Raw genomic sequence first — 24,696 nt, 5'->3', positions numbered from 1 at the left:
GAGACTTCTACTTTGTTAAATTTCAAAATATTAAAATATTCAATAAACTTTGTTGGCATTGTTTTAAAATCCTAGTGGAATAACTTGTAGCAGAATGAAATTGTACATTTCTGTGAAGCTTGGAATTTTATAAAATAATTTATCTTTAGATTAAAGCTCTTTTCCTTTAATTTTCCTTGCGATTTTTATGTTGTTTGTTGATTTAATATATCAAAATTAATACTTAGATACATGTATATATTTATAAACAATTTTAATCAACAAAAAAAAACCCTTAAAACCCTATTTTTTAACTCATCATACAAATAAAATAGGTTCCTCAAGAAAGACTGATGTAAAAAAAGAGTGCAGTGTCGCAAAAAAAAATTTGTTGTCCAAGGTTTATGTTTGGCATTGTCAAGGGGTTAAGGCGGGGCATGAATGTGGGTGTTGTGGGTGGGTTTGGGGGGTGCGAGGGTCGTGGCGGTGGTGATAAGCTGACCGGGGAAAGAGACACATAGATAACATGGCCAGCAAGTGAGTAAGTGAGCAAAAGACACAGAGACAGAGACAGAGACAGCCACATGACAACAGTTTATTTTTTTTCTTTCTGTGGCGGGAATGCATAAAATACACTATATTGTGCATTGCTTTTGCTATAATGCTTTATCTCAGCTTTATATCTTGGGGGCTTGATGATAACACACACATTCAGAGACACACAAGAGCAGGGAAACCGGGGGGAAAACTTGAGGAAAGCGTCCAGTGTCCAGAGGGAATTAAAGAGGAATTATGGAAAGTTCACCGGTTGAGTGACACTACTCAAAGGGAAAAGAAAATACTAATGGATTTATTATTATATATTCTATATCAGGTGAAATTTTACTTAATTTAAAGCTGCAAATATATTTAAGATATAATTTTCTAAATACGTTTTTAATAAGAAACCTAAATGATTTCTAAAAGCTAAGTAATTTGATTAACTAAGACCATTTCTAGATTGTTATCTTGAGTCTGCTGGTTTAAAATAAACAACCTGGAACCAATTTATAACATTTCTTTGTATCTAAAACCCATTTAAAATTTGCTTATTTTAGTTTTTATAGCTATTGATTGTTATTTCAAATACCAAATACCAATTAACCGAATGTAAAGCCATTAACATATAGATTATACTTCGATTAAAGTTAGCAAAATAATAGCAAAAGGAAACCCAAGTATGTTCATTACAAAATCATTAAGAGTTAATTGTTTTACACTTTGTAAATATATTATTTTTAGATTAACCTTGCTAATGTAACTTGGATTTAACCGAAAGTTACAAAGAGAATGTTTAATAATCTGATTAAACATTAGGGATTTTCTTAAATATGAAATTATTTTGAATACGCCAGACTTTTCAAAAAACACTATTAAAAACTAAATTGACTTTACTTTCTCAGTATGTGACTTAACTGAAAGATTAAATCTCTCTAATTTATTCTTAAGATTTTGGATTATTTACATAATACATTTGTTGTATTTATATATTATTTTTATATTTAATAATATAATTAGGTTGACTTCACTTGCTCAGCTGAACCCTAAGATCTAAACTTAACATGAACTTAATTGGATGTTAACAGAATAGGTAACCTGCAGATTAACCTATCTGAATTTTTAAATTATAATTATATTTTTCATAATTAGCTTGACTTTCCTCTCCCATCTCAACACAAACCCCAAAATAAAACTTAATTAGAGTCTAAAACAAGACTCTCTATTAAGCTAAATATAGAAATTCTTTATCAGCAGGTTAAGCCATGACAGAGTTTATATTGTTTTGGGTTTTAATTCACTTTCAAACCAAAGGTCGTACGAGGTTTGGTTTTATAGAGAGGGTGACAAAGCACACACAACTCGCACACACACACAGAGATCCCCCCCAATACAAACACTACGACAAGTGTGGGTTCGTCACCGTCAACATAATGATGATTGTCATTATCATTATCGTCATAATGGGTCGCGAGGTACTTGAGCTTGGGTCCCCAAACAAGGGCTCGGTTTTGGGATCGAAATCGGGATTGATGTCGTCGTCGTCGTTGTCGTCTACATCCCTCCATCTCCATCTCCATCTCCAGCTCCATCTCCATCTGTGTGAATCCACCTCCATCCTCCAGCTCATTAGGCAGGGGCAGACCGGACCAGATCGGTGCAGACCATACCAGTTGCTATATCTCCCCGAACTCGGACCAGCTGTCAGTCTTGCTTTTTATTTTCACTCTTTTGGGTTTCTTTTTCCTCATTTTCCATTTATTTATATATATATTTTTTTGTGTTTTTTCGGTCAGCACTGACTTACTTTGCCTTGCTTCCTCCAGTCTGCTCCGCCTTTATACTACACACATCTGTATGTATGTATATAATCCTGTTTGACGGGTTGTGCCGGGTAGTGTGGATCTCTTTTACTTCCACATTGCTGAACCCGGTCGGTCGGTCATGTGTGGCGGTGCAGAGGGAAAGGGTATCCTACAATACCTGAGATTTTCAGGGGCAGAGAGTAATAGTGTCTCATGCATAAGGAAAAAAAATCACATGGTTTTCTTTGCTGGATCCAAAAAAAAGCATCTGGCAGATACTTTTTTTGTGGTCCCCGGTTTTGGCAGCGATCTCCTTGGTCGCGGTACTCACTGATAAGCTAAGAAATCAGCAGGGACGTTGGGAGAAGGGTTTATTATTTTTATTATATATTAAGTTAAGAAAATTTATACTAAAATGTAGTGATTGGTAATGAAAGATTCAGACTTTAATCGTTTTTAGAAGTTATTTTCCTTATACTTGCATGCTTTTATTCAAACCTGATGTTAAGAAAAGTAATCTCACATGATTACAAATAACTTTTAAATATTGGATAATTAACCTTCTTTTATTACAATTAAAAATCGTCTTCTTTAATATTACGTAACAATATATAAAACTTTTCCTTTTTTGGTCCTTTATCCCTTAATTTTGTTTTATTTGAAATAACAGTTTCTTCCAAAACGGAAGTGATAACTAAACAAACTTCGAATAAGTAGAGTTAAAACCTCATCCATTACAATTAATAGTCTTATTTAAGTGTCTGATTTAATTGTCTAATTTAATGATCTGACTTAATATGATCTTTCCCCTTTTGAACTTATTTATATATTATTTTTTCGGCGCCCCTGGGAGCTTGCCACTTTTGGGCTTATCACTTAATCTTCGAGGCCGATTCTCTACCGGAACAGATGCTCTATGAGAAGGTGGCCTCAGCTAGGATTAGTTTCGGTACTAAATAGACAGTACTTAGTACTTAAAGTACCTAATTCTCATTGAGTCTAACTGATAGGGAAAATAATACGCATACGTATTGGAAACTGAAACGAAAACTCATGAGAAAAGTCGTACGAACTATAGAAAAGGAAAATTACGTAACGAGAGTGGGGTTTATTTTTGTTTTGTTCGCTCTGTTGATCTTTCTTCATTTCGTTTTCTTTCTGCTCATTCTTTTCTGCTTTCTTTGTACTGATTCTGTTTTTAATTTTTTGTTTTCTATATATTTTTTATTGCCGTCTTTATTTAGTTTTGCTTTGCTTTTGGACTCTTGCTTGTTTTGCTTTTTATTATTATTTAAGATTTGTTTTTGCTGCTCGTTTTTGTGTCGCTTTTTTTGCATTTGCTTTTGGTTCCCCCTATCTCTCTCTCTAGCTATATATATATGTTTTTAGAAGCTTTCTGAGGACTCCCACATCTAGTTTTAGAATTTCCCATCATGCCTGGCTGCCCCCATTTCGTAGTCACGCCCCCTTGTCAAAAGAACAACCCGAACACCACCTGAAGATTTTCCACCTAAATGGAACTCTGTGCTGTTCGTGACATTGAAATATTCGAAATTCTCAGATACAAAACAAGAACATATATCCACTTCCCATTGTGTAATGTTTAAAAACAGAGAATATTTAGGGTATGATGATGATTTTTCAATGCTAATTTCTCCAACATCCCACGCCGGGTGCTTTTAAAGGTGATTTAATGGTATACAATATGTTTTGCCAAACAAATAAGAAACAGAATCGGAATCTGAATCATTTTATACAATTTTCATTTTGATAACACTCAAAATATTATAGGTTTTTGCGTTGTTTGGAGCAGTTTGATGATGGAATATTTCTGTTACTCGAGATTAAACCAATTAACATAATCTAACATGGTTGAGTTCTGATCTCTCACGATCAAAGAGAAAAAAACACCTACGCAAATAAGCCCAGTTGTCTTTTAATCTAATGTAATAAAAAATATATATAATATTCATACATGTTTGTTAAGAACCTGTCGTTAACAATAAGCTCAAGCCCCCACTTAAATGATTCCGATCCGATCTGATCTGATCTTATATAGTAAATACTGTGTGACGCAGCAGATCGAGCAAAATTAATTCTCAACCCATATTTTGAGAGGAATTGTCTTGTTATTGTTTACATTTTCTATGCTTTTCCCATTCCTTGTTGTGTGTTTTTTGTTTTGCTTCTGCCTTTTTGGTTATTTTCATATAATGACGTGTTTTTTGCTAAATATTATTATCAAATGTTATAATTTAATGTTTCAAAAGTCTGAGTGTCCCCGAATGTGCGACGCAATTTCAGTCCCTCCCTCTTTCACTCGAAAGTAAAGAAATAGATTATATATATTTAAGTGCAAAATGCAAAATAGCAAATTGTTCACGTTAATTTTACTTAAAATAGTTTGGCAGCCGGCAATGGAGAGGCGGCAATTAGAATTTTGTACACTATTTTTAGAGGCAGACGAACTCTGGACTGTTTTGGTACTCAGTAATTAGGAAGGGTGTGTGTTTGGGTATTTAAGTATACAAAATTGGTAATTCGAGTGAATTAAACTTAAGTTAGTGCATAAATAAATATATTTAAGATATTCTAGACAATTATCAAATTATCTCAAACATGTATCTTGTAATGTTTTGATCAGGAAATAGGGTTACAATAAATCCTTATAACACATGGTATGATAAAGAGATATATTAAACTCATTATCACTACTAAATACATTTAAAGTCAATAAATAAATATTGAAAAACAGAAACAATTCCTAGAATGCCACTATTGAGGTAATATAGGTAAGGAAGATAGATTGTATCTCAAAAATTAAAGATGTATCTTATGTTGTTTTTATCAAGAAATGAGCTTGCAACAAATCCCTAAAACACATATTATAAAATAGATATACATTCTAAAGATTAAAAACCTTTAAAACTCTTTGTTTGTAGGTAGATTTTTTACATTTATTTTATTATGTATTCCCAAAATTCACAAAGATTTTTAAACCTTAAAGAAAGACCCACAAAATAAGCCCAAGAAAGGCACCAAAAAGAAAGTAAGTTAAGATAAACTTTTAACTCCAAGTTGTGACCCAAAAAGGCTTCAAATTTCACTGGGAAAAAACCCCATACTAAGAGGAATATTCCATTCGATCAGGTTAAACTCTAAGTTAGGGTATTTCTGGGGTCTCTTTTTGTTATACATTTTCGACAGTCTCATTATTTTTCGCTTTGATTTTCGTTTTGTTGGTAGTGGCTTAGGTCAGGTTGGAATGTTTCGGTCTGGGTTTTTTTTTATTTTAATTTTTTTTTTTGCTGGGGGCACTTAAGTGCGACTCATTCGCATTTGCCATTATTTGCGGCCATAAACCTTTCGCTAGGAAGATATTATGTAATGACAAACGTTGGACGCGACGTGCGCGACCTTATCTAAATAATTTTGTATTTAAATACAAGCACAACACAGGCATACACACACACACACACACACACTCAAAAATATGAGGAGATCCAAAGTTTTTTGTGTAAAAGAAATAATGAGGCGATGATTCGGAATGCTCTCAGGTAGAAAAGTGTGTTTTAGGTAGCGAATGAATGAACTTCCGTGTTCTCAAGGTAAATTCTTCGATGTCGTTCGGGTGTCTCTTTCTCCTTTTTTATTATTTCCCTCACACTCTCTCTTTTTTTCTCTGTTATAAAAAAAGCTTAATAAAAAATGCCTGTACCACGATCCACACTCGCACACAGATACTTTTCGCTTGGACTTTGTCACAGTGTGTGTGAGTTGATTTTTAATTGAGTTTACGCGCTCTACGCACACTTTTCAATTTGTTTACAATTTTATTGAGATTAAGAGAGACGAGAGGGATTCTCTTTATGTTTCATTTAAAAGCTTTGAGCTCTCTTTAAATTTGTGTTATTTTCTTAACCTGAAATTTCGAAATATTGTTACTTAAAAAACATGTTATTTGCTTTTACAATAGTTTTTCTGAGAGGTTTCTCAGATAGTTTTTATAAGAAATATAATATTAGCTGGGAATTTAGAAATATATATTTAAGGCATATTTTATTATTTATTTCAATACTTAAGACCATCCTTATTGATCTTCCTACTGCCCTAAAACTGTCTTAAAACTTATGATAGTATTAAACCTAAAAACTCTGTTTAAATAATATAAAATTAGCACACAAAATATGACAAAATAAGTTTCAAATAAGTTATTATTATTTTATTTGAATATTTCTTTGTTAGCAAAATATTTATTAGGTTTTATAAATAACACTTTAAATGGAAAATTTAATACTTATCAATCATACTGCCTTAAAGATACCATTTTTCCAAAGAATAATCGCAGTTTGCAGACTAAAAAATATTGTATATTCCTACTTAAAAGTTAATGCAATCAAAAGCTCATTGATAAGGCACGTTCTATATAATTTTATATATGTATATACCGATTTTTTCGGTTAAAAATTGCACCAGACAATGTTGTGTATGCTATCATGAGAGTTCGAGCGATGCCCGTCAGGCTTCGTTGACTTATCAGCTGGGTTTTTGTTCCATTCCAGACAGAGTCAATAGACCTTTTATATTCCAGACTCACAAACAGATTCTCTCAGTGTTATAAGTGAGAGAGAGAGAGAGAGAGAGAGACAGACTTCACATCACGTTTTTCAGTGTATTTAAATGGCATTTTGATAAAACAAAAATACTTATATTATGGCTATATTATTATTGGGGCATATACATATATTGATAACTCTCGTCGCCATTCCGCTAATTGAAATCGTTTATATTCCAACTGTGTGCTAAATTTAGTCATAAAAGCATTTATAGATTTTATTAAAACTAATTGATTTTCATTCCGTGAGCTATAAAGACGAGAGTCTCATTGGAATGCCAAGAAAATGTGCGAGAACAAGATCATAACCTACATTATGCCAGATGTTGGAGCTCTTTCTTTGATAACACTGCTCTTCTCTTAGTTATTTTTTAAGAGCATTTTAAATTATAGATATTCGTAGGTTTATTTTTCTGTGGAAAAATAAGGTAAAGTAAAATTTCCAGAAAATTATACAAAACACTTTGTCACTTTTATTGATTTGATTACGTACCAAGTGCCTAGGCACTCGCAAAACTATATATATATATATTAAAGCTGAACAATCAAACTATAAATAATCGAACTATTAAGTTCTCTGTACTGAATAAATTTGAAAAGCTGCAAAAATTTACTATACTCTCTCTACGGACACGTGATCAATTGAAAATCGAAAAATGTCAATTAGTTTGAACGATTCAAGATCGTTTGAAAATCGTTTTTCCACATTTTCAAGCTCACGAAAACAATCAAAATGTAATTTTTGAACAAAATGCTTAGCAGTGAGATGACATGATGACTTGACACAATCTTATATAGCTTTTATAAATTTATAGCAATTTCAATTCAAGGTGAATCTTTCTCTTGAACAATGAATTTGTATTAGGAAAAAAAAAAAATATATGTGTGATAAAATGTTTGTATATATTTCTAAATAAATTTTATAAGAGGCTAGAGGTTGACTAAGTATAGTAATAATATTTTTAGGTACATCTTTTACTGTAGATATTTTTGGTTTAATTAGTTTGAAATAAGTTATTTTGAATGCTAGGTTTAATGAAATATTTTTATACACTGTCTAACTGAACGCTGAGAATTGTAACTTTAAACTTTGTTACACAAAGAAATACTTTAAATTGAAGTATGTAATATATCCAATAAACAATTCTTCCTCTTATTTCCATATCCTTTTCAGGATTCTTAACTGATCGCGAGACTTTCGCGACTACTTCAACCATTTCTGGGGCTGGCTGGCGGAGACCTTGAAGCTTTGAGCTTGATCTTGAGGATAAATCCGGAAAAGCCGCAACGCTGCAACTTCACAACGACCTGCTTTACCCAATGATGGACGGCTTTGCCCAGGACTGGCCCACGCTGACCCACACAGACAATGGCCTGGGTTCGGCCATGGATCAGCTGGGGGTGGGCGTGGTCGGTGGTGTAGGTGTGGGGGATTTACCCGGGGATGTGGGCTTTGAGCCACAAACCCGTGCCAGATCCAACACATGGCCATGTCCGCGTCCAGAGAACTTTGTGGAGCCCGCCGATGAGTTGGATAGCACAAAGGCCAGTAATCAACAGTTGGCTGCCGGAGGTAAGGATTTTCCATAGTGGAAAAGTGGTTTTGCTATATATTTGTATTATATCTAACATATATTTTTGTATTTGACAGATTCACAGCAGGCTATACAGAATGCGAATGCGGCCAAAAAGAACTCATCGCGTCGAAATGCTTGGGGAAATCTCTCCTACGCGGATCTCATCACGCATGCCATTGGCTCGGCCACCGATAAACGACTGACTCTGAGCCAGATCTATGAGTGGATGGTCCAGAATGTGCCATACTTTAAGGACAAGGGTGATTCGAATAGCAGTGCCGGATGGAAGGTAGGAATTTTCTTTAAGTTTTTAAATACCTTAAGGGAATTGAATTAAGGAAGGAGATGTTCCTATGATTTTTACAGGGATTGTTCAGGTTATTTAAAAGCGGTTTCTTTAATTTAAGATCTTTGGTTAAAGATATCTAGAAGATTCAGGTTGTTCCTTATGATATTTACAAGCTCTGGATAAAGATATCTTGAAGTTTTAGGTTGTTTTAGTAATTATGAAAATGTAAGGAACATTTTTCGTAGATACTCATTTATTGATTTCCTATAGATGCTTTTTGAGCATTTAAACTACGACTAAAAAGTAACAAGTTTTTAAACCTTTAAACTGTGACTTAATAGTACTGTACAGTTTTTTTATAGATATTTTAAATAATGCCCACGAAATTCTTAAAGAGTGAAAAATCCAATAAACCGGAAAATAAAAATCTTATAAAATACAAGCCTTACATTAACTTGACACTCTTAGCCCCTTTATTTCTAAGCAACTTACTTTAGTAAATCTTTTTCCAAACACCAAACTATCTAGTTCACTTTGCATTGTTTATGTTTTCTTTATTTTTTTTTACCAAAGAGCTTTCAACTTTGTATCTTTTTCTTTTCCCACAACGCTCTTTGGCTTTCAAATGGCAAATTCACTCGCAATTCGCATTTCGCCGGGCAAAAAACGGTCAAGTTCAGGGCCAAGTCAGTCAAGTCAAATGGAGTGAGAAGTGGAGCCGCTGGGAGTGTTGTTTTGGCTTTCATATTTCTGCTTCTTGTGGTCTGCTTTTCTGCTTTTTTATATTATGCAATTTGTTGGAGTATATATATATCATTTTATTTATTTATATATTTTTTTTTCCATTTGTTACGTGTGTGAAATGTTTGTCAGAGCCGGCATCACTTTTTCCCCCTCGGTATCTTGACCGGATTTCCATTTTGTTTTTTTTTGCTGAGTTTTTGCAATTAATGCGCTTTATCTTCGGATCGTTTTTCGCTTTTGTTTACATCCAAGCATACGTAAATAAATAAATAAATAGACGCGTACACAATTATATGCATGCACGGGCTAAATGCGTAAATCATGCTTCATTTTCAATTTCATTTTCATTCATATTCAGAGACCGGTTTCCCCTTGCTTTTCTTTTGTGGTTTGACTTTCCACTGGAAAGGTTTTACTTTTGCGTTTGTAAATGTTTAATAGTTTTAGGTTTATATGGGGTAATCTTTTGAGGAAATACAACACAGAAATTGAAACTTAATTAGGCTTCAACTGATTTTATGTTAAAATTCAAAAGGGAATAGTTAAAACTTGTTATTTTTTATCTTATTCAAAGTTCGTTCTTGACATTTATTACTTCATTTTTGACATCCTTTAAGTTATTTTTCTAAATTTATGTATTTAAAACCTATAAATCCCTCTGAGACTTGATTTATTTATTTAAAAATCAATATTTAGATGGTTCTATTTATTTATATTGTGAGTTTTGTCCCCTCTTTGGTCTTTTCTGCCTGTCAATAATTTTTTTATTTTGCTATAATTTTCTTCTTTCTTTTTGACACTGATAACATTTGCTTACATAGACGAAATCCATGTATTTCACTTGTTTATACTATACAAGCTTTTTATTGGTTCCTTTTTTTTTTTTTTTGCAAAGTTATCAATAAAAGTCTGTGTGGAGTTCATTGACATTTACCACAAATGACAGAAATACTGTACACAGTTCAGGATTTTACTAAATTAATGTAGAATTTAATCGAATTCCAGGTGTTTAATGTTTATTAAAATATTTCCCAGAACTTCCTTTGATCGATCCTCTATGGGATACGTGATCTTCGTTGCCATAAATCATTCGATCCACTCATATTTCTTGGTTAGCCCAGTGCGTCACTCACGTGATTATTTTTCTTTATCAAATTTGCTGATAACTCAATGCACAAAGCACCCCTTGACTGTTTGAGGTGCTTAAAAAAAGAAAATAAACCAACAAAAAAGTCAAAGAATTTGCTGATTTTGCTACGAAGAAATTGAAGACGATTGATACCCGAAACTTTATTTTTTTGCGCAGACAGCGCGCTTCCACAGAATTTTTGGTTTATTATTGTTATTTGTTTGGGTTTATTTTCTTTTTCTTATTCTTTTTGTAGGTCTGTGAACTAATATTGCATTATTTATATTAGTGTATTGGTCATAGTCGCATTTTTCACGGAAGTAGTCCGTGGGTCGACTACGGCTGGGTTTTTTAGAGATTACGCAGGGGAAATAACACTCATCACCGTGATAATGAAATTTATTCGAGCGTCGCAGAAAAAAAAGGTTAGTTAAAGCCCCAGAGAGGCTTTCTAAGAATAAGAAAAGAAATGTAAACAAAAGTGCAATTATTACAGGTTTTTTTTTAGGAGAATTAACGCGTGTTATTGTTTATATTTTGTCTGATAAGGAGAAGGAATTTTTAAGAAGAAAATTAAATTCGTCATTTTTGTGATGTGATGTCTAACATTTTAAGGGAGATTTTTAAGAAATTTGTCTTTAAATTTCTTAAATTTCTAAGCAGGTTTTCCTTTGGATTAATACCCTTTTGGAGTGCAATTATACTTGTATTTTGTTAAAAAACATTTTGAAATTATTTAGAATACTAATAACCTTTTAAAAACTGTCTTGCATTTATTAATATTTTTAAATGATAGTTTCTACCGTTTTAAGGCAGTTAAGTGTAGCTTAGTTCTAGAAGATCAAGCATTTAATAAAATTCCCTTGAATAAGGCTTTCCTGTTTGTTAAAAAATCAAAGATTATCTTATATATTTATCTCCCTTAAGGAACTTCCTTATAAAAATAGACTCAACTATTTTTATCATATTTTTTCTTTTTTGCAATTCTTTCTCATATTGAAAGGAAGAGTGTCTTGTGCCTGCGCTGCGCATTCCTTTATAAAGTTTTATGACATTTTGCTAATTTATGCAACACGTTGTTGCCGATGCCACCGCGTTCCACCTGACACTTGCTTCCTTTTTTCCTGTCCTTCTGTCTTCTGGTGGCTTCAGAGCTTCCTCCGCGTCGTCATAATAATAATAAAGAACGAAACGAGCGAAACACTCAAATGACATTTGTGGAATTTTAAATTTTTGCCACTCTTGGTGACTGCAACGCCAAAAGGCTTCCTCTTTTCAGTAGTTTGCTGTGGCTGTCTGATTCCGGATGGTGGTGGTGATGGTGGTGGTGGTTGTGGATGTGGTGGCTATGGTGGCTCGTGTCTTCATCATCATCCTCATCAGGTTTTTTGGCCATTGAACTGCTGCCAAGTATTTTTTTCCCGCTGCCTTGCTCCTTTTATCAATTTATTTTCGTGTGAGCGCTTAGTTCTTTTTTTTATTTGTATTTCTGTTTTTTTTTTTTTTGTTATATTTTTGCCTCTTTTAATTGGCAGCGAACCGCATCGTGTTATAAATATTTTTTTTTGTTTTTGGCCGCAACATTTTCGTGGTTTTTCACTCTCGCCCTGTGAAACGTCGCACTTTTGGCAATTATGTTTGGAAATTTCTGTAATTTATGACGCCTTCTTAGGTGGCATTTCCCACTATTTACGATCTGGCCGGGAATATGTACATTTCCTCATTTTATTATTGGGGGGAAAAAGGTGTGAGGGGATTTTTTTTTCCGTGGAAAAGATATGTAGGAAAAGATCAGAGTTTGCTGAGGATTAGAATTTATGGAATACATTTAAATACGGAGATTTTCCGCAAAGGAAAATCACACAATATACATTAAAAGATAATGGAAAATGCATTAACTAAATACCAAGGTGTGTGGAAATTTAGGGAAAGAAATGTTAATTTTTTGTAGAGATTTATAGAAATAGCCTTGAATAGAAGATTCCTATTTAAAATATTTAGTGTTAGCTGTATATAATTTACAAGTTTCTCGAATTAATTTCATTGGTTTCAAATTAAATAAGAATTTTCCTTTGATGTTTAGTAAAAGTTAAGTAATAAGTAATTATAGTAAATCTAATTCCTAGTAAATTCTTAATTCTTAGTATTACAAAAATATATATTTTTAACTGAATATATTAAAAGTTTCTCAATTTAAATTATTAGTTTTGAATTTAATAAGAATTTCCCGTTGTTGTATAGTAAATATTGCCTAGTAAATATAGATTTTTATAATAATAAAATATTGTAAAGGCAGTGAATAGTTTTCTCTCTCTCCCCCTCTCAATCAGAGGCTCTCCTTCCCTCTCTCTCTCGCTCTCTCTATTTTTCGGTATGTCTATTCCTCCCAGCGTATCTCTAGAGACATCTCTTGCTCTCCCCCCATCTCTTTCTCTTTCACTCTCACTTTCTCTGTTCTCTTTACTGGGACAGTATAAATACAGGCACGACCGAGGCGCTTGCCTCATTCGGTTCGCGGCCTCCTCGCAGTTAACATCTCTGGTGATAGTGATAGTGATTGCCCTTCGAACCCAAAATGATCAACTGGCTTATGAAATGCATCTGGATAGCCAGGAAGAAAGTGTAAGGGTATATAAACTTAGCCTTCATGTTATTTTCCTTTTAGAATTTTATCTAGATCCAACTCGATTAATGGGGCGGCATTCTTCTCTTTGTGGAAAGTTCCCGATTTGATTCAATTGCTTGTAATCTGAAAGATAACGTATACATGGGGTATATTGTGTAATGATATTATTATATCGGTGGAAAACGCAGTAGTTTTTAACCTTTGTTAACTTTGGCCTTATCAAAATATAGGTCTTATCAAGACAATGGCCTTGCCAAGAATGCACTACAAGTACCCGAGGAATTAGTCAGCTTTAATCGAGTGCAATGAGTAGTGGGTTTATTTTTCCTGAATAATATAATTCTGAATATAAATAAATATGCAATGGTTAATAGGAAGTGGCATTCATTAACGTTTGAATATAGATGTGCATTGCCAGGCGTTGCGTAATCAATTTGACACTTGACAGTGTCTCTAGCTATCTCTTTCTTCCCTGTCCATATATTCTTTCTCTCCCTCTCTTGTCTCTGTTTTCCTCCTATAATTTTTTTCACAATTTATCCCTGGACATTTCCCACATTTTCCCCGCTTTTCACGCTTGCTTAGACGCGCATTAAGTATACGCATTGTTGGCCTGTTTGTGTCTTATTTCGCGTCGCATTTTATTTGGTGTAAAGTGCAGTCTTGAATGCAAAAACGAAAAACAATAACAAACAATAAAACCAACAAAACCCACTTGAGTTCCACATTTATTATTGAAAACAAATAAAATCAAAGCTATTGCCACTTGATTTGCCAGTTTTTGGCGTTGAAATGAAACGTGCAAATACTGGAAACAATCGAAATTGTATCGAAATTTTGTCTAACAAATTTCAACTAATCGCAACGAGAATGTGAATGAGAGCAGAATGAGAATAAGAACGAGATTCAGACACTCTAAAATCGCTAAAGATCGTGTGCATAATATTCGTTTAAAAATAAACATTAACCTTGCCCCGATCCCTCTCTCTCTCTCTGACAAGCTATTTGGCGTATTTATTTCTATTATTTGCATACAACTCTCGGCCTCAGTCTGGCACTTGTTGTGTGTCTGCCGGCAAACTGCGTAGTAATGAGTGGGTATCACTTGTCGAGCCACACACGCCCCCTTTTTTCTCTCAGTGCTCAGACACTATCAGGCGGTGGCGACACGGAAGCAAAGACAGCCGCGCCCTCGCCTTCGTCACTAAAAAACACAACACAAAATACTAAGTAAATAACAAAAAGTTTAATGTTTGCTTTTTTTTACGGCAGAAAGGGGGGCTCGAGCTTGTCTGTCAATGTAATTTCGCATTACTCAACATTCTCTTGGCTTAAATATTTACATTTAACTCGCCGTTTTAATTATAATTAATAATAATAATGTTCGACATCAAAAACTGGCTTAAGGAATGTATACTCGATTTAATGGCGGCGCTCTACTGCGCATTAATAATTTTTTAAAATTCTAATTGCTTTCATTAAACACTTTTGAATTCATTGCCTTGACATGAATTAAATACCTACATATGTATGTATGTATGTATGGTTATATCAGGAATGTTATCAAAGAATTTTATGACAAGAGTTGCTCGATTTTTTATTAATCGTTTAATCGTTGTAAATAGTATTACTCAATGTTATATCATTCAAGTGAGTGTTTAACTGTTGGTATTTGTTGTGTTTATTAATAACATTTTGTATAACATATTAAGTGGCTTAATCTAATATATAGTAAAAACTTGATCCAGGAATTTATACTGGATTTACTGGGTTGCTCTACTGCGTCATTATCATTTTTAATTAATAATTGCTTTCATTAATAATTTGTATCTATATATTACATATATACGATTTAAGAATAATAGAAAATTGTAATTGTTTAATATATCACTTAATCCCTTAAAGTATTAGGCTTAGAAATTCTAATGGAATTACTTAACTCTACTGCGTAGTTATAGTTTACTATACAAGATACCAATCATTATTTTAAATAAATTAAAATTACAAATTTATGATGGGGGAATATAGATTTTGAATATTTGAAATATAGGGTATAGATTAAGAATGGCTTTAGGAGTATAGTATTAATATTTCTGTCACTCTTAATGTAATATCTCTTTGCATACCAAATATTTCGCATATTTTTCATTAAAGGCCGAGTTACAAACTCAAATATGTTCCAAATTTTTTACAAGTATTAAATATCGAATGTGTTCATTATAATTTAAAATGTACATATTTCATAAACTCAATTTAGACACACATTTTGACATGTATTTATTGTTAATGACACTTTTAATTTAATAGCTCATATTTTACACAATCCCTATAACGATCTTTTATTACAAACCAAAATATTTTCAAATTTAAAATCCTTTATATGCATATTTAAATTAAATATATTTTTAATGCCTCTGACACATTTAATGACATATCTCTTTGCATACCAAATTTTTCGCATATTCCCCATAAAGATCTTGAGTTACGAACCAACTTTACAATAGAGATCTCTCTTTAGCTGTATTACCTGCCCACCTGTAATGATTTATTTTATCTGAAAAGCATGCCAAATATTTCCGATATGAGATATGACCTCGTCTCGTCTGACGACCATAAAAATTGATCGCAAATTACAAGTCAATCATGTCTGGGTTACTGCCAGACCTCCGTCTAGATCGTAAATGTGGCGGCTATTAATTATGTTGCAGTTTCTCACACGGCGCACTTGGCTCTGGGTTGTGTGAGGTTAGTGTGTGCAGTATAGTATATATATATACATATATATATATAGTGTGTATACAATTTCCCCCGGGCGTTTTATTGTTGTGCTAATTAACACCATGCCAGGCACTCGCCGCCTCCGGGTTGTAAAATAGCGAAAAACTCACATGCAAAAATGTGTCTCTATGTTGGAAATTTATGCTTTTTTGCTTTTGAGAATTTTTACGATTCGAGCACGAACTGAACCAGCCAGAGTCAGACGGAATGCAAGTGCCACTCGGGCATGGCCATAGACGGAGTCTGGTGTTGTTTTTTTTTCGGTATTTTGGCATTACGATATGGCCAAGATGTCTGGCCCTGAGATCCATCATTTATACACTTTTTTGCCACACTTTCAGTTGCCTGTTTTGCCTTGCAAATTATGAGTTTTTGGGAATATAGTATATACATATAATATAATTAAAATCAGGCTGTACGTTCTGCATATAAATATGTGAGTTGTCAATATAATGAACTTCTTTGTTTGGCCCCGCTTTTTCTATTTATATATATTTTTTATTATTAAATACTGCAACAATCAAGGCAGCGCAAATCAAACTGGTTTTGAATGTCTCAAAATAAAAAATAAAAAAACTAAAAGAATTGCAAATTATTTATTGAGAAATTATCTCGTAAAAAAATGCCACCCGTCGTCTGACTTCGTCTGACCAGAAGCCAGAGTCCAGTCTGGGAGTATCATAAATGTGCAATAATCATAAGAAATAAGCCATAAAATCAACCAAACCGATGAGGTTCACCGGCTTCGCTTCCAGAATATTGAACAAATTGCTATAAAAGTAAATTAAAAGGCAACAAAATATAGATCGAAGAATGTAGTATTTGGTAATATAGAATATGAAGTAGATGAGTACCCTGGAATTTAAAATGAGAGGAGTATTGGGGGTAAACGATGATTATGATTTTATATATATATTTATATCATTTATTTATCATACAGAACTGTCAGTATATAAAGAGAAATTATTTTCACTTCTTAAATATTCCCTAACATAATAAATATTATATATGAAATTTTTATATAAAGTTTGTAGACCTGAGCATATATATTTTCTTAACTGAGAATATACTTAATATAATACATGTTTTTATATGTTTAAAGATTCTGATAAATTATAGTCATCCTATCCGAATTACATACCCCTTTTCCGTCACATTTATACAAATCAACTCCCAAAGAAAAGTTTTTAATGGATTTATCACAATGCCTTGCCCATAGATAATAAAATTATAATTTCCTTACGCCCCTCTGAGGCTGCAAGAAGGCGTGGCTTACAAACACACATATGTATACTCAAACACACACTCACACCCGATGACAACTTCAAATCCAAATCCCCATTGATTGTCGCTCAAAGGCCACTTGCCCGAGTTCCGCCCACATTTATCACTCGATTTGGAGGCGGGGTTGGGGCCAGAGCCAAAGACGGAGCCATTCATGTCCAGTTAATGGCCAAAAAAAGGGAGTCGAAGGAAGGAAGCGAAACTAATGGGGCGGCCACACAGGATCGTAAATAAAGTTTTGGTGCAAATTATATGCCTCTGCCTTAAAGCAATTGCGGGAATTACTTGTGTGGAAATCGTTATTTAATTTGTGGCGCGAGTCGCTTTAAGCCTCGACTGCCCCAAAATCCGCACGCATAATCAATCAAGGATCTCAGAGAGTTGGAGTATTACGACCAGCCATAAGGGATTTGTAGCATTATATCCTTTTTTTTGCTTCTTCTTTTATCCTTAATGAGTGTCTCAGCTCAGTAAACTTAGCAACGAATGGCCGGCAAGCAGACAGAAATACATTTATGAACTTGGCTTCAATTTGTGTTGCATACATTTTGGGGCAATGTCCTCGCCCGCAAGCTAAGTAACTTGAATGTGTTTGTGTGAGTGCGAGTGAGGGTGTTTGGGTGTGTGTCACACACAGAAATTGCACATCATTTGGCCCGATTTTGTCCTGGCAAAGAGTAAAGTGCAATTGCAAAAGTTTCAGTTGGCCTTTTGTGTAGATTTCTAAGTTTGGTTAGCAGGAACTTCTATTTTACACTTGCCAAAAGGGGTTTTATATAAATTTTGTTGGTCAAAGTATTGTTTTCTAATCCATAAATTATGGAAGATAATAAATTATCTTAAGCTAGGTTTGATATTTTTATATATTTCAAGATCTGAATCACAGTAAACCATAGTTATGAACTTGGTAAAGAAGAGCTCTTTAAATCCTTATACTAACTTAGTATTATTTCATTAATCAGTTTGTTTTAAAAAGATTCTTTTAAAAATGAAAATATATTCTTTTATTTTCTAATGGATTACACCCAGAAGAACTTGTCAGTGTAATATCCTTAACAAAATGCATTCCTTTTGCTTTTCTTTATCATTGTCCCCGCGACAAACTGCGACACTTATGGGACTGCTTACAAAATGCACTTGTCCTGCGGAAAAAATAATAATAATGACAGACAGACAGACATTGTGTGGCCTTCGATTGAATTTTCCTTTTCCACTCAAGCAAGGATTTGCCGTTTAAAGTTCCCTCAGGTGGAAATCGAATTGCAGCAGGCAGAACCTTGCACATATATATTTTTGTCATTTGATTTCCGTTTCCGGTTGCCACGCAGCCGCCAACGTGTCCTGCGATTAATCGTCGCAGTCGCAAATCGCTGTCGCAGAAAGGCCCGCTTCCTATTCATAAAAGTTTGCCAAAAAAAAAAAGTAAATAAAGAAAAGAAAACCCTAAAAGCGAAACTGAGAAAGAGAAAACTTTTGCAATTCCATATCATATCATCACATCATCATTGCGATGATAATGCCGCCTGTTTTATGTTCACATATCTTTACAATACATGAAGGGAGATTTGCTGGAGGGTTCAGAGGGGTTAGGTTATATCTATAGTTTAGTTTAGTTTAGTTTTTTTTGCAGAGTTTGAAATTCCCTCGTTTGTGTTGCCCTGCAAATGGTTTTTTGAGTATAGAAATGGCTTAAATATTGATTTTAGATTGGCCTTAGGCTTTAAGTGAGTTTTCGCTTCTTGAAAATTGTGAAATTTTGTGTGAAAATTTGCCACATTAAATCGGTTTTGGCTTATATAAGTCTCAAACTGTCAATTTGATTGGAATTTAATGTTTGATTTGATTGATGGGAGAGGCAATTAAAGTTGCTCTAGTTTTTTTCCGTTTTAAATGGTTCACTTGGTCTAGGTCATTACTCGGTTATTATCTAATCAATTAAAACCAGGAATTTTGCTGATTTCTGTTTGCCGCACGCGCCAGAAATCACTGGAATTGAAATCTCATCAATATAGCTCGATCGTGATGCGTTTCTAAATTGGTTTTCAAATTGCCGCCACATACTGTCAATGATCTTTTGGTATAAACACAATTGGCAAATATCAGACACATTTCTCTTGGTTAGCCAGCCGGAATTGTTTAAACAATTAATTAGTCTTTCATGGGGGTAAACAGGGTGCAACAGATTCAATCTTCAAACCAGATCCCCATCATCATAAATTTCTTTCTTCGATTTGTTTAGTCTTTGGTCCCGCCAAAGTGTTTACAAATTGTGGTCCAGAGACGAAACAAAATGTTTCTGCTCAAACAATTAAAACATTTTCAACTGGAAACCAAACTTACTGGTCTGTATTTTATAGCCATTTTTTATTGTCCGGTTATGGAAGAGTTCAAGGGTATATGTTATATACATACAATATATGTGAAGCGAGTAGAATTTATTTGCATTGGCAAATGTCGTTATATTCTATTGCTTACCGGGCTTAATACTTGTTTGATTAATTGATTTTTTAAACCAAGCTGGTATAATCAAAAGTTCAAGGATGATTTAGTAGTACTTAGTATATTAAATATGTTAAATTTTATAAAGAAATATATTCATTAATGAATCATTTTCTCTGAATGATTGATCAGTTGTAATATTTAACTTGATTCATACGCTTTCCTGCTTATTTTCTGCCCACTCGGTGTACATTTTACAGATCGATTCCTTAGTAAAACAATAAAATCTATTTTAGAATGATTACTGCAGTATTTCAACAATTGATTTGATATATTTCCTAGAACTGATGTATATTTATCATCAAATCAGGGAAAGCAAGAAGCTTTATTTTCTTATATTTTCTAATCTTTTTAAAGGGTATCTTTAAATTCAAACCCCATAGAAAATAAATATATCTATTTCTCCTTATTTTTTGTATATAAAATTTTAACTGAACAAACTGCTGCTCGGCAGCAATTAGCTGAATGAATGGCGGTACTAGATGTGGTTTTTTTTTTGAGGGGGCAACGAAACAGTAGTAACCTGTTTTTCGGGGGAGTGAAAGGAGAGTGTGTGTGTCGTTTCAAAAATTTATATCTCAATTTCACATCTAAATGCGAATAATCTTTTTTTCTTTTTATTTTTTTCTATACCAGTCTGGTTGTGTGTGAGTGTGTGTTGAGTGTGTCCATTGAGTGCTATGGGTTCATTTGATTTGTGTGTGAGAATTGCTGCAGCTGTTTTGGCATTGGGGCTGGGATCTGGATCCACCTTCTGCCTGTTTCGACGGTGTTTAACCTTTTACCATAAACTGATATAGATCTAGTGAGCTTTTTTTCGCCAATTTGTGGGATTTTTTCTTTCTTTATTTGTTACTATGAACATTTTTTGTATCGCTGACAAACCACACAACAAATTTGAATCCTTTTAAATGTGATATCAATGAAAAGTATCTTAGGTCTAGCCTTGGGACTGATATCTTTCTAAGAAGAACTTTTTGTGGTCTTTGGCAAATATAAAAATGTTGAGTACAACCTTAAATGGAATATAAAATGTACAAAAATTTAACAAAATTTCTAATTGATTCACATTCTACCTTCTTGCTGGCTTGCTCTTAATTCTTTCTTTATAAAATATGCTATAAAATCATGTTTCTTTGTGTTAGAAATTTACCTATTGTGTAGTTCCTCATTCCCTCCTAAAAAAACCCACTTGCTTAGAATTATTGAGGACGACCCAGTTAGCGGCACATGTCGCTATATATGCTATATGCCATTCGCGATTCCTCTGCTTCATAAGCCGCTCAAATGGCCCAATGAAATATGCATATTTGATACGAGATGACAGCGGCATACATAGAGGAGAGGAGGAAAATAAGTAGAAGGAGGTGGCCCTCACGAGGGGATGCAAAAGATAAGGGGACTCACCCGCCACCCCCAAAAAAGGAAATGGGAATGCTCTGGCACAGATTTAATATATTTTAGTGCTCTGTCTCCACCCCACCGCCAATTACTCATATAAATTATAAAGAAATGAATCAGGAACAAGCCCGACCGCCCCTTCGGGCTTCCATGTTCATAAATAAAAGTTCTGCTGTAATAATTGTAATTGGTCAACGGGAAAACTTTAACTATGCGATTTTCCACCACTCATACCATTCATTCCCATCGATTTTGGGTCACTTCTTTAACCTAGCAACTCAATTTTCTGGGTGTAGTAGTTGTGATTGTGATTCACGCTGGATGCACATTAATTGTACGAAATAAGGACATACACATACACACATAATATCCTTGGCTACGAATTGTATGAAATTTCCATTTCTTGGGCTCTCTTTGCTCATTTGCTGCTGCTACAAGTGAATTCAATGGAAGCCCAGTTTTTCCCCCGATTGCTTTTCTTCCGTTTTGCCATGGATGCGCGAATTGTGAGAAGGGGGCGGGACAATTGTGAGAGGTGACCTACATATGAATAAGTATGAGTGCACTGAGGGAAAAAATTATGAAGGAAATGGAAATATGTTTAAAATTTAGTAGGGGGTTTTTAAAATAATGCGAAATATATATGTAGCTATATAATAAAATCCTGCCAGGCTTTGCTTTACATAACCTTGCAGGTTATAATTAGCAATAAATAATGATTCAAAGAATGCAAATAATTTAAGCTTAGTTAGGATGGATTTTCGATATGATCCTATAATTCAATAGAAAACTTCAAGGTTATATAAAATTTGGTGGCTCAAAGTTATTTTCCTTTGTTTCTTTTCAACTAAAACAAGTTTGAAAATATAATGTTCTTTTTTTATAGAATTCAAATATGAAATCGTTTGTTGTTTTCCTATCTAAAAATTTTCTCTGAGTGCATACCAAACGGATGATTGGCCACAAATAATGCAGCTCCTTGGAAACTGAAACCAGTGGCACTATATATACATATATATAGACCCGATCCGACCCCGCCTCGCACCCCACAAAAGATCGGCATGTGGCCACTGTCGCCGGGTCTCGCATATATCTCCCTCGATTTAATAGGCCCAATTAGTTAGATGAATTGTGAATGTTCTGAATGCGACGGCGTACTTTTGGCATTTTTTTCCATCTCTGGCCGAGATTTAAGTTTATGAATATTCAATGAAGTGTGTGCCATAAATTATGAATGCCATTTGTTTGCATTTTGCCTTGATTTTATGGCCTTGAGGCTAAGCGAAGCAAGTGGGCCTAAAACACACCCCTCCTTTGGTGGTTATTAAATTTTTTGGAAATGATTAATTTAGGAAAGCAAAAAAATTATATTAAATTTGTAAATTTAACTTTTTTAAGAAATTATTTGCCTAGGTAATTGTATATATTTCAAGTAAATATCTCTATGATATCCGCTTGAATTTTCCTTTGACCATTATCTGAATAAATTCACTTTTTCTGACTCTTTCCACCTTCCATTTAACCCTCTCCTTTTGGCCAAGCAAATAAACCCAGCAAATTATCCAATTCCAAATACTTTCTCATTACTCAGCCACCCACGATAAAATATATATACAGATATAGATACATCCTGTTTCTGGGCGGAAGTTGGTTGGATAATTCCACAATCTGGCCATTAGCATAATCAGAACGTTTGCCAAGTGGCAGCTAGCAGGAAAAGGAAAATGTTTGAACATGCATGGAGAAGGGGGAAAATCCAGAGACGCCGCCGCACTTAAACATTTAAATAAAAATGATAACTTTATGCGAAGGGGGTAAAATTAGAGGACTGAAAATGTCATTACAGGACTCGGTCTCTCTTGCTCAGACGCAACAGTAGCCAGCAGCCTTCTCATCCAATGACGCCAAGTAAAAGTTTTTACCAAAAAAAATAAAGGATAAAGAAAAATAGTCAAGTAAATCCAGAAAAGTATTAGAAAGTCTGCGGTGGCTTGGGGTTTGGTGGCAGCTCCTGTCTGCGAACAGGTTTCAGGTCGTCAGGCGGGCGTCTGTCTTGTCCCTTCCTATTACCTCGTTCCACTTGGAGTTCTCCTGGGTTATCCTGGTTACTCTTGTCTCCCATTTTGGCCGCCCACTCACATGTCCTGACGTCCTGATGTCCTGGCAACGGTGATAAATGGCGCCAATGTGCCGCCTGAAGTCGCGACGCGTCGCAATCGCTTTTTTTTTGGTGCCGTTGAAAGGGGATGTGCGGGATGTCTACACTGTAAAAATTAAGCATTAGCTAATCTTAGTTATACATTTAATACTGTTTTTTAAATTTGTTTAAAGTTAATCAAGGTTTAAACATACTAAATAATGAGTAAACTAAAGAGAAGGATACGGGTTTAATATGGAACAATATACTTGATGTGTATTTTCTGTTTAATAATATTTACTTGAAGTAATTATGCTTTTAATGGCAAAGAATTTTATTCAATTTTATTTAGATTTTATAAAAATATATCCAATAATATTTTAATGTTTGAAAAAATCATAAAGAGCATACTGGAGCAATTTAAATGGATCTTTAGGTGGTTTGAGTTAGTCTTTTAATAGTTTTTCCAATAGCGAAAACTACGCTAGTTTGATGAATTATTATTTTCCCACGCTTTTTAAATATTTAAATATATTATAGTTATAGCATATATTTAATTCACATTATTTTCTCAATGTGTACTAAATTTTAGGTGGGTAAAATCTGCGGCAAGTTGCCTTTTTCAGTTAGTTTAGTTTGTAATGCTCCATTTAGTTTTGAGCTCATCCCAGAGTTTTCCTTTTTTTTTTGGTTATACCCAAAACCCATTCTGGGGGAAAAAAGAAGATCCATCTGATGACAAATCCACACTAAACGTGTTTGATTCTATTTGTTTCTTTTGGGTTTTTTTTTCGCTGAACCCGGTGACATGTAATTGTCCTCTTTTTTCCCGCACCTAGACAGGATTGGATGCGATGGCAAAGGATGGGTCCTGGGTCCTGGGTCCTGGGTCCTGGGCTGTGTGTAGTCGATGTCGATTTGCTGTCATTACGCTGCTTACACGCGGTTATTTATGACAATTGTTGGAAAATATGAATTGACAGGAACGACGACGACGAGGACGACTACAACGATGCCGGCGACAGGCGACGAGGTCTAGTGAAGACATCTTCCAATTAGGGAGCAGGGAATACGGAATACGTATCTCTACGTATCTGTTCCAAGGAAATAAAAACGTCGACAGACAATTGAATGGCACAAGACTCTGGCGAAAAGGAAAGCGCAGCCAGCAGCAGTTTTCCTTCGACACCAAAGCGATTGCTTGAGAATTGTTACTTCAGCGCAATGAGCTCGTTTTTAGAGAGACAAAAAATATAAGAAAAATTCCAGGGATTTGCAAATTTTGCAATTTGTTTA

The 24,696-nt window shown here is 34.2% G+C and overlaps 1 protein-coding gene across 1 annotated transcript in view; it reads left to right on the top strand.

Annotated features, from left to right (window-relative positions):
* The window catches only part of foxo (forkhead box, sub-group O), a 39,402-nt gene that overhangs the window by 4,409 nt on the left and 10,297 nt on the right, over nt 1-24,696 (top strand). The window contains 2 exon segments of the mRNA XM_086839700.1: nt 8,111-8,509; nt 8,588-8,802. Coding sequence (XP_086695826.1) covers nt 8,257-8,509; nt 8,588-8,802 — 468 coding nt within the window. The 5' untranslated portion in view covers nt 8,111-8,256.

Source organism: Drosophila serrata, unplaced genomic scaffold, assembly GCF_035046125.1.
Source record: "Drosophila serrata isolate PLE 108 unplaced genomic scaffold, ASM3504612v1 contig_376, whole genome shotgun sequence".
NCBI classification, from domain to species: Eukaryota; Metazoa; Arthropoda; class Insecta; order Diptera; family Drosophilidae; genus Drosophila; species Drosophila serrata.
The sequence above is the reverse complement of the archived record's forward strand: the minus strand, read 5'-3'. Positions and strand labels throughout refer to the sequence as shown.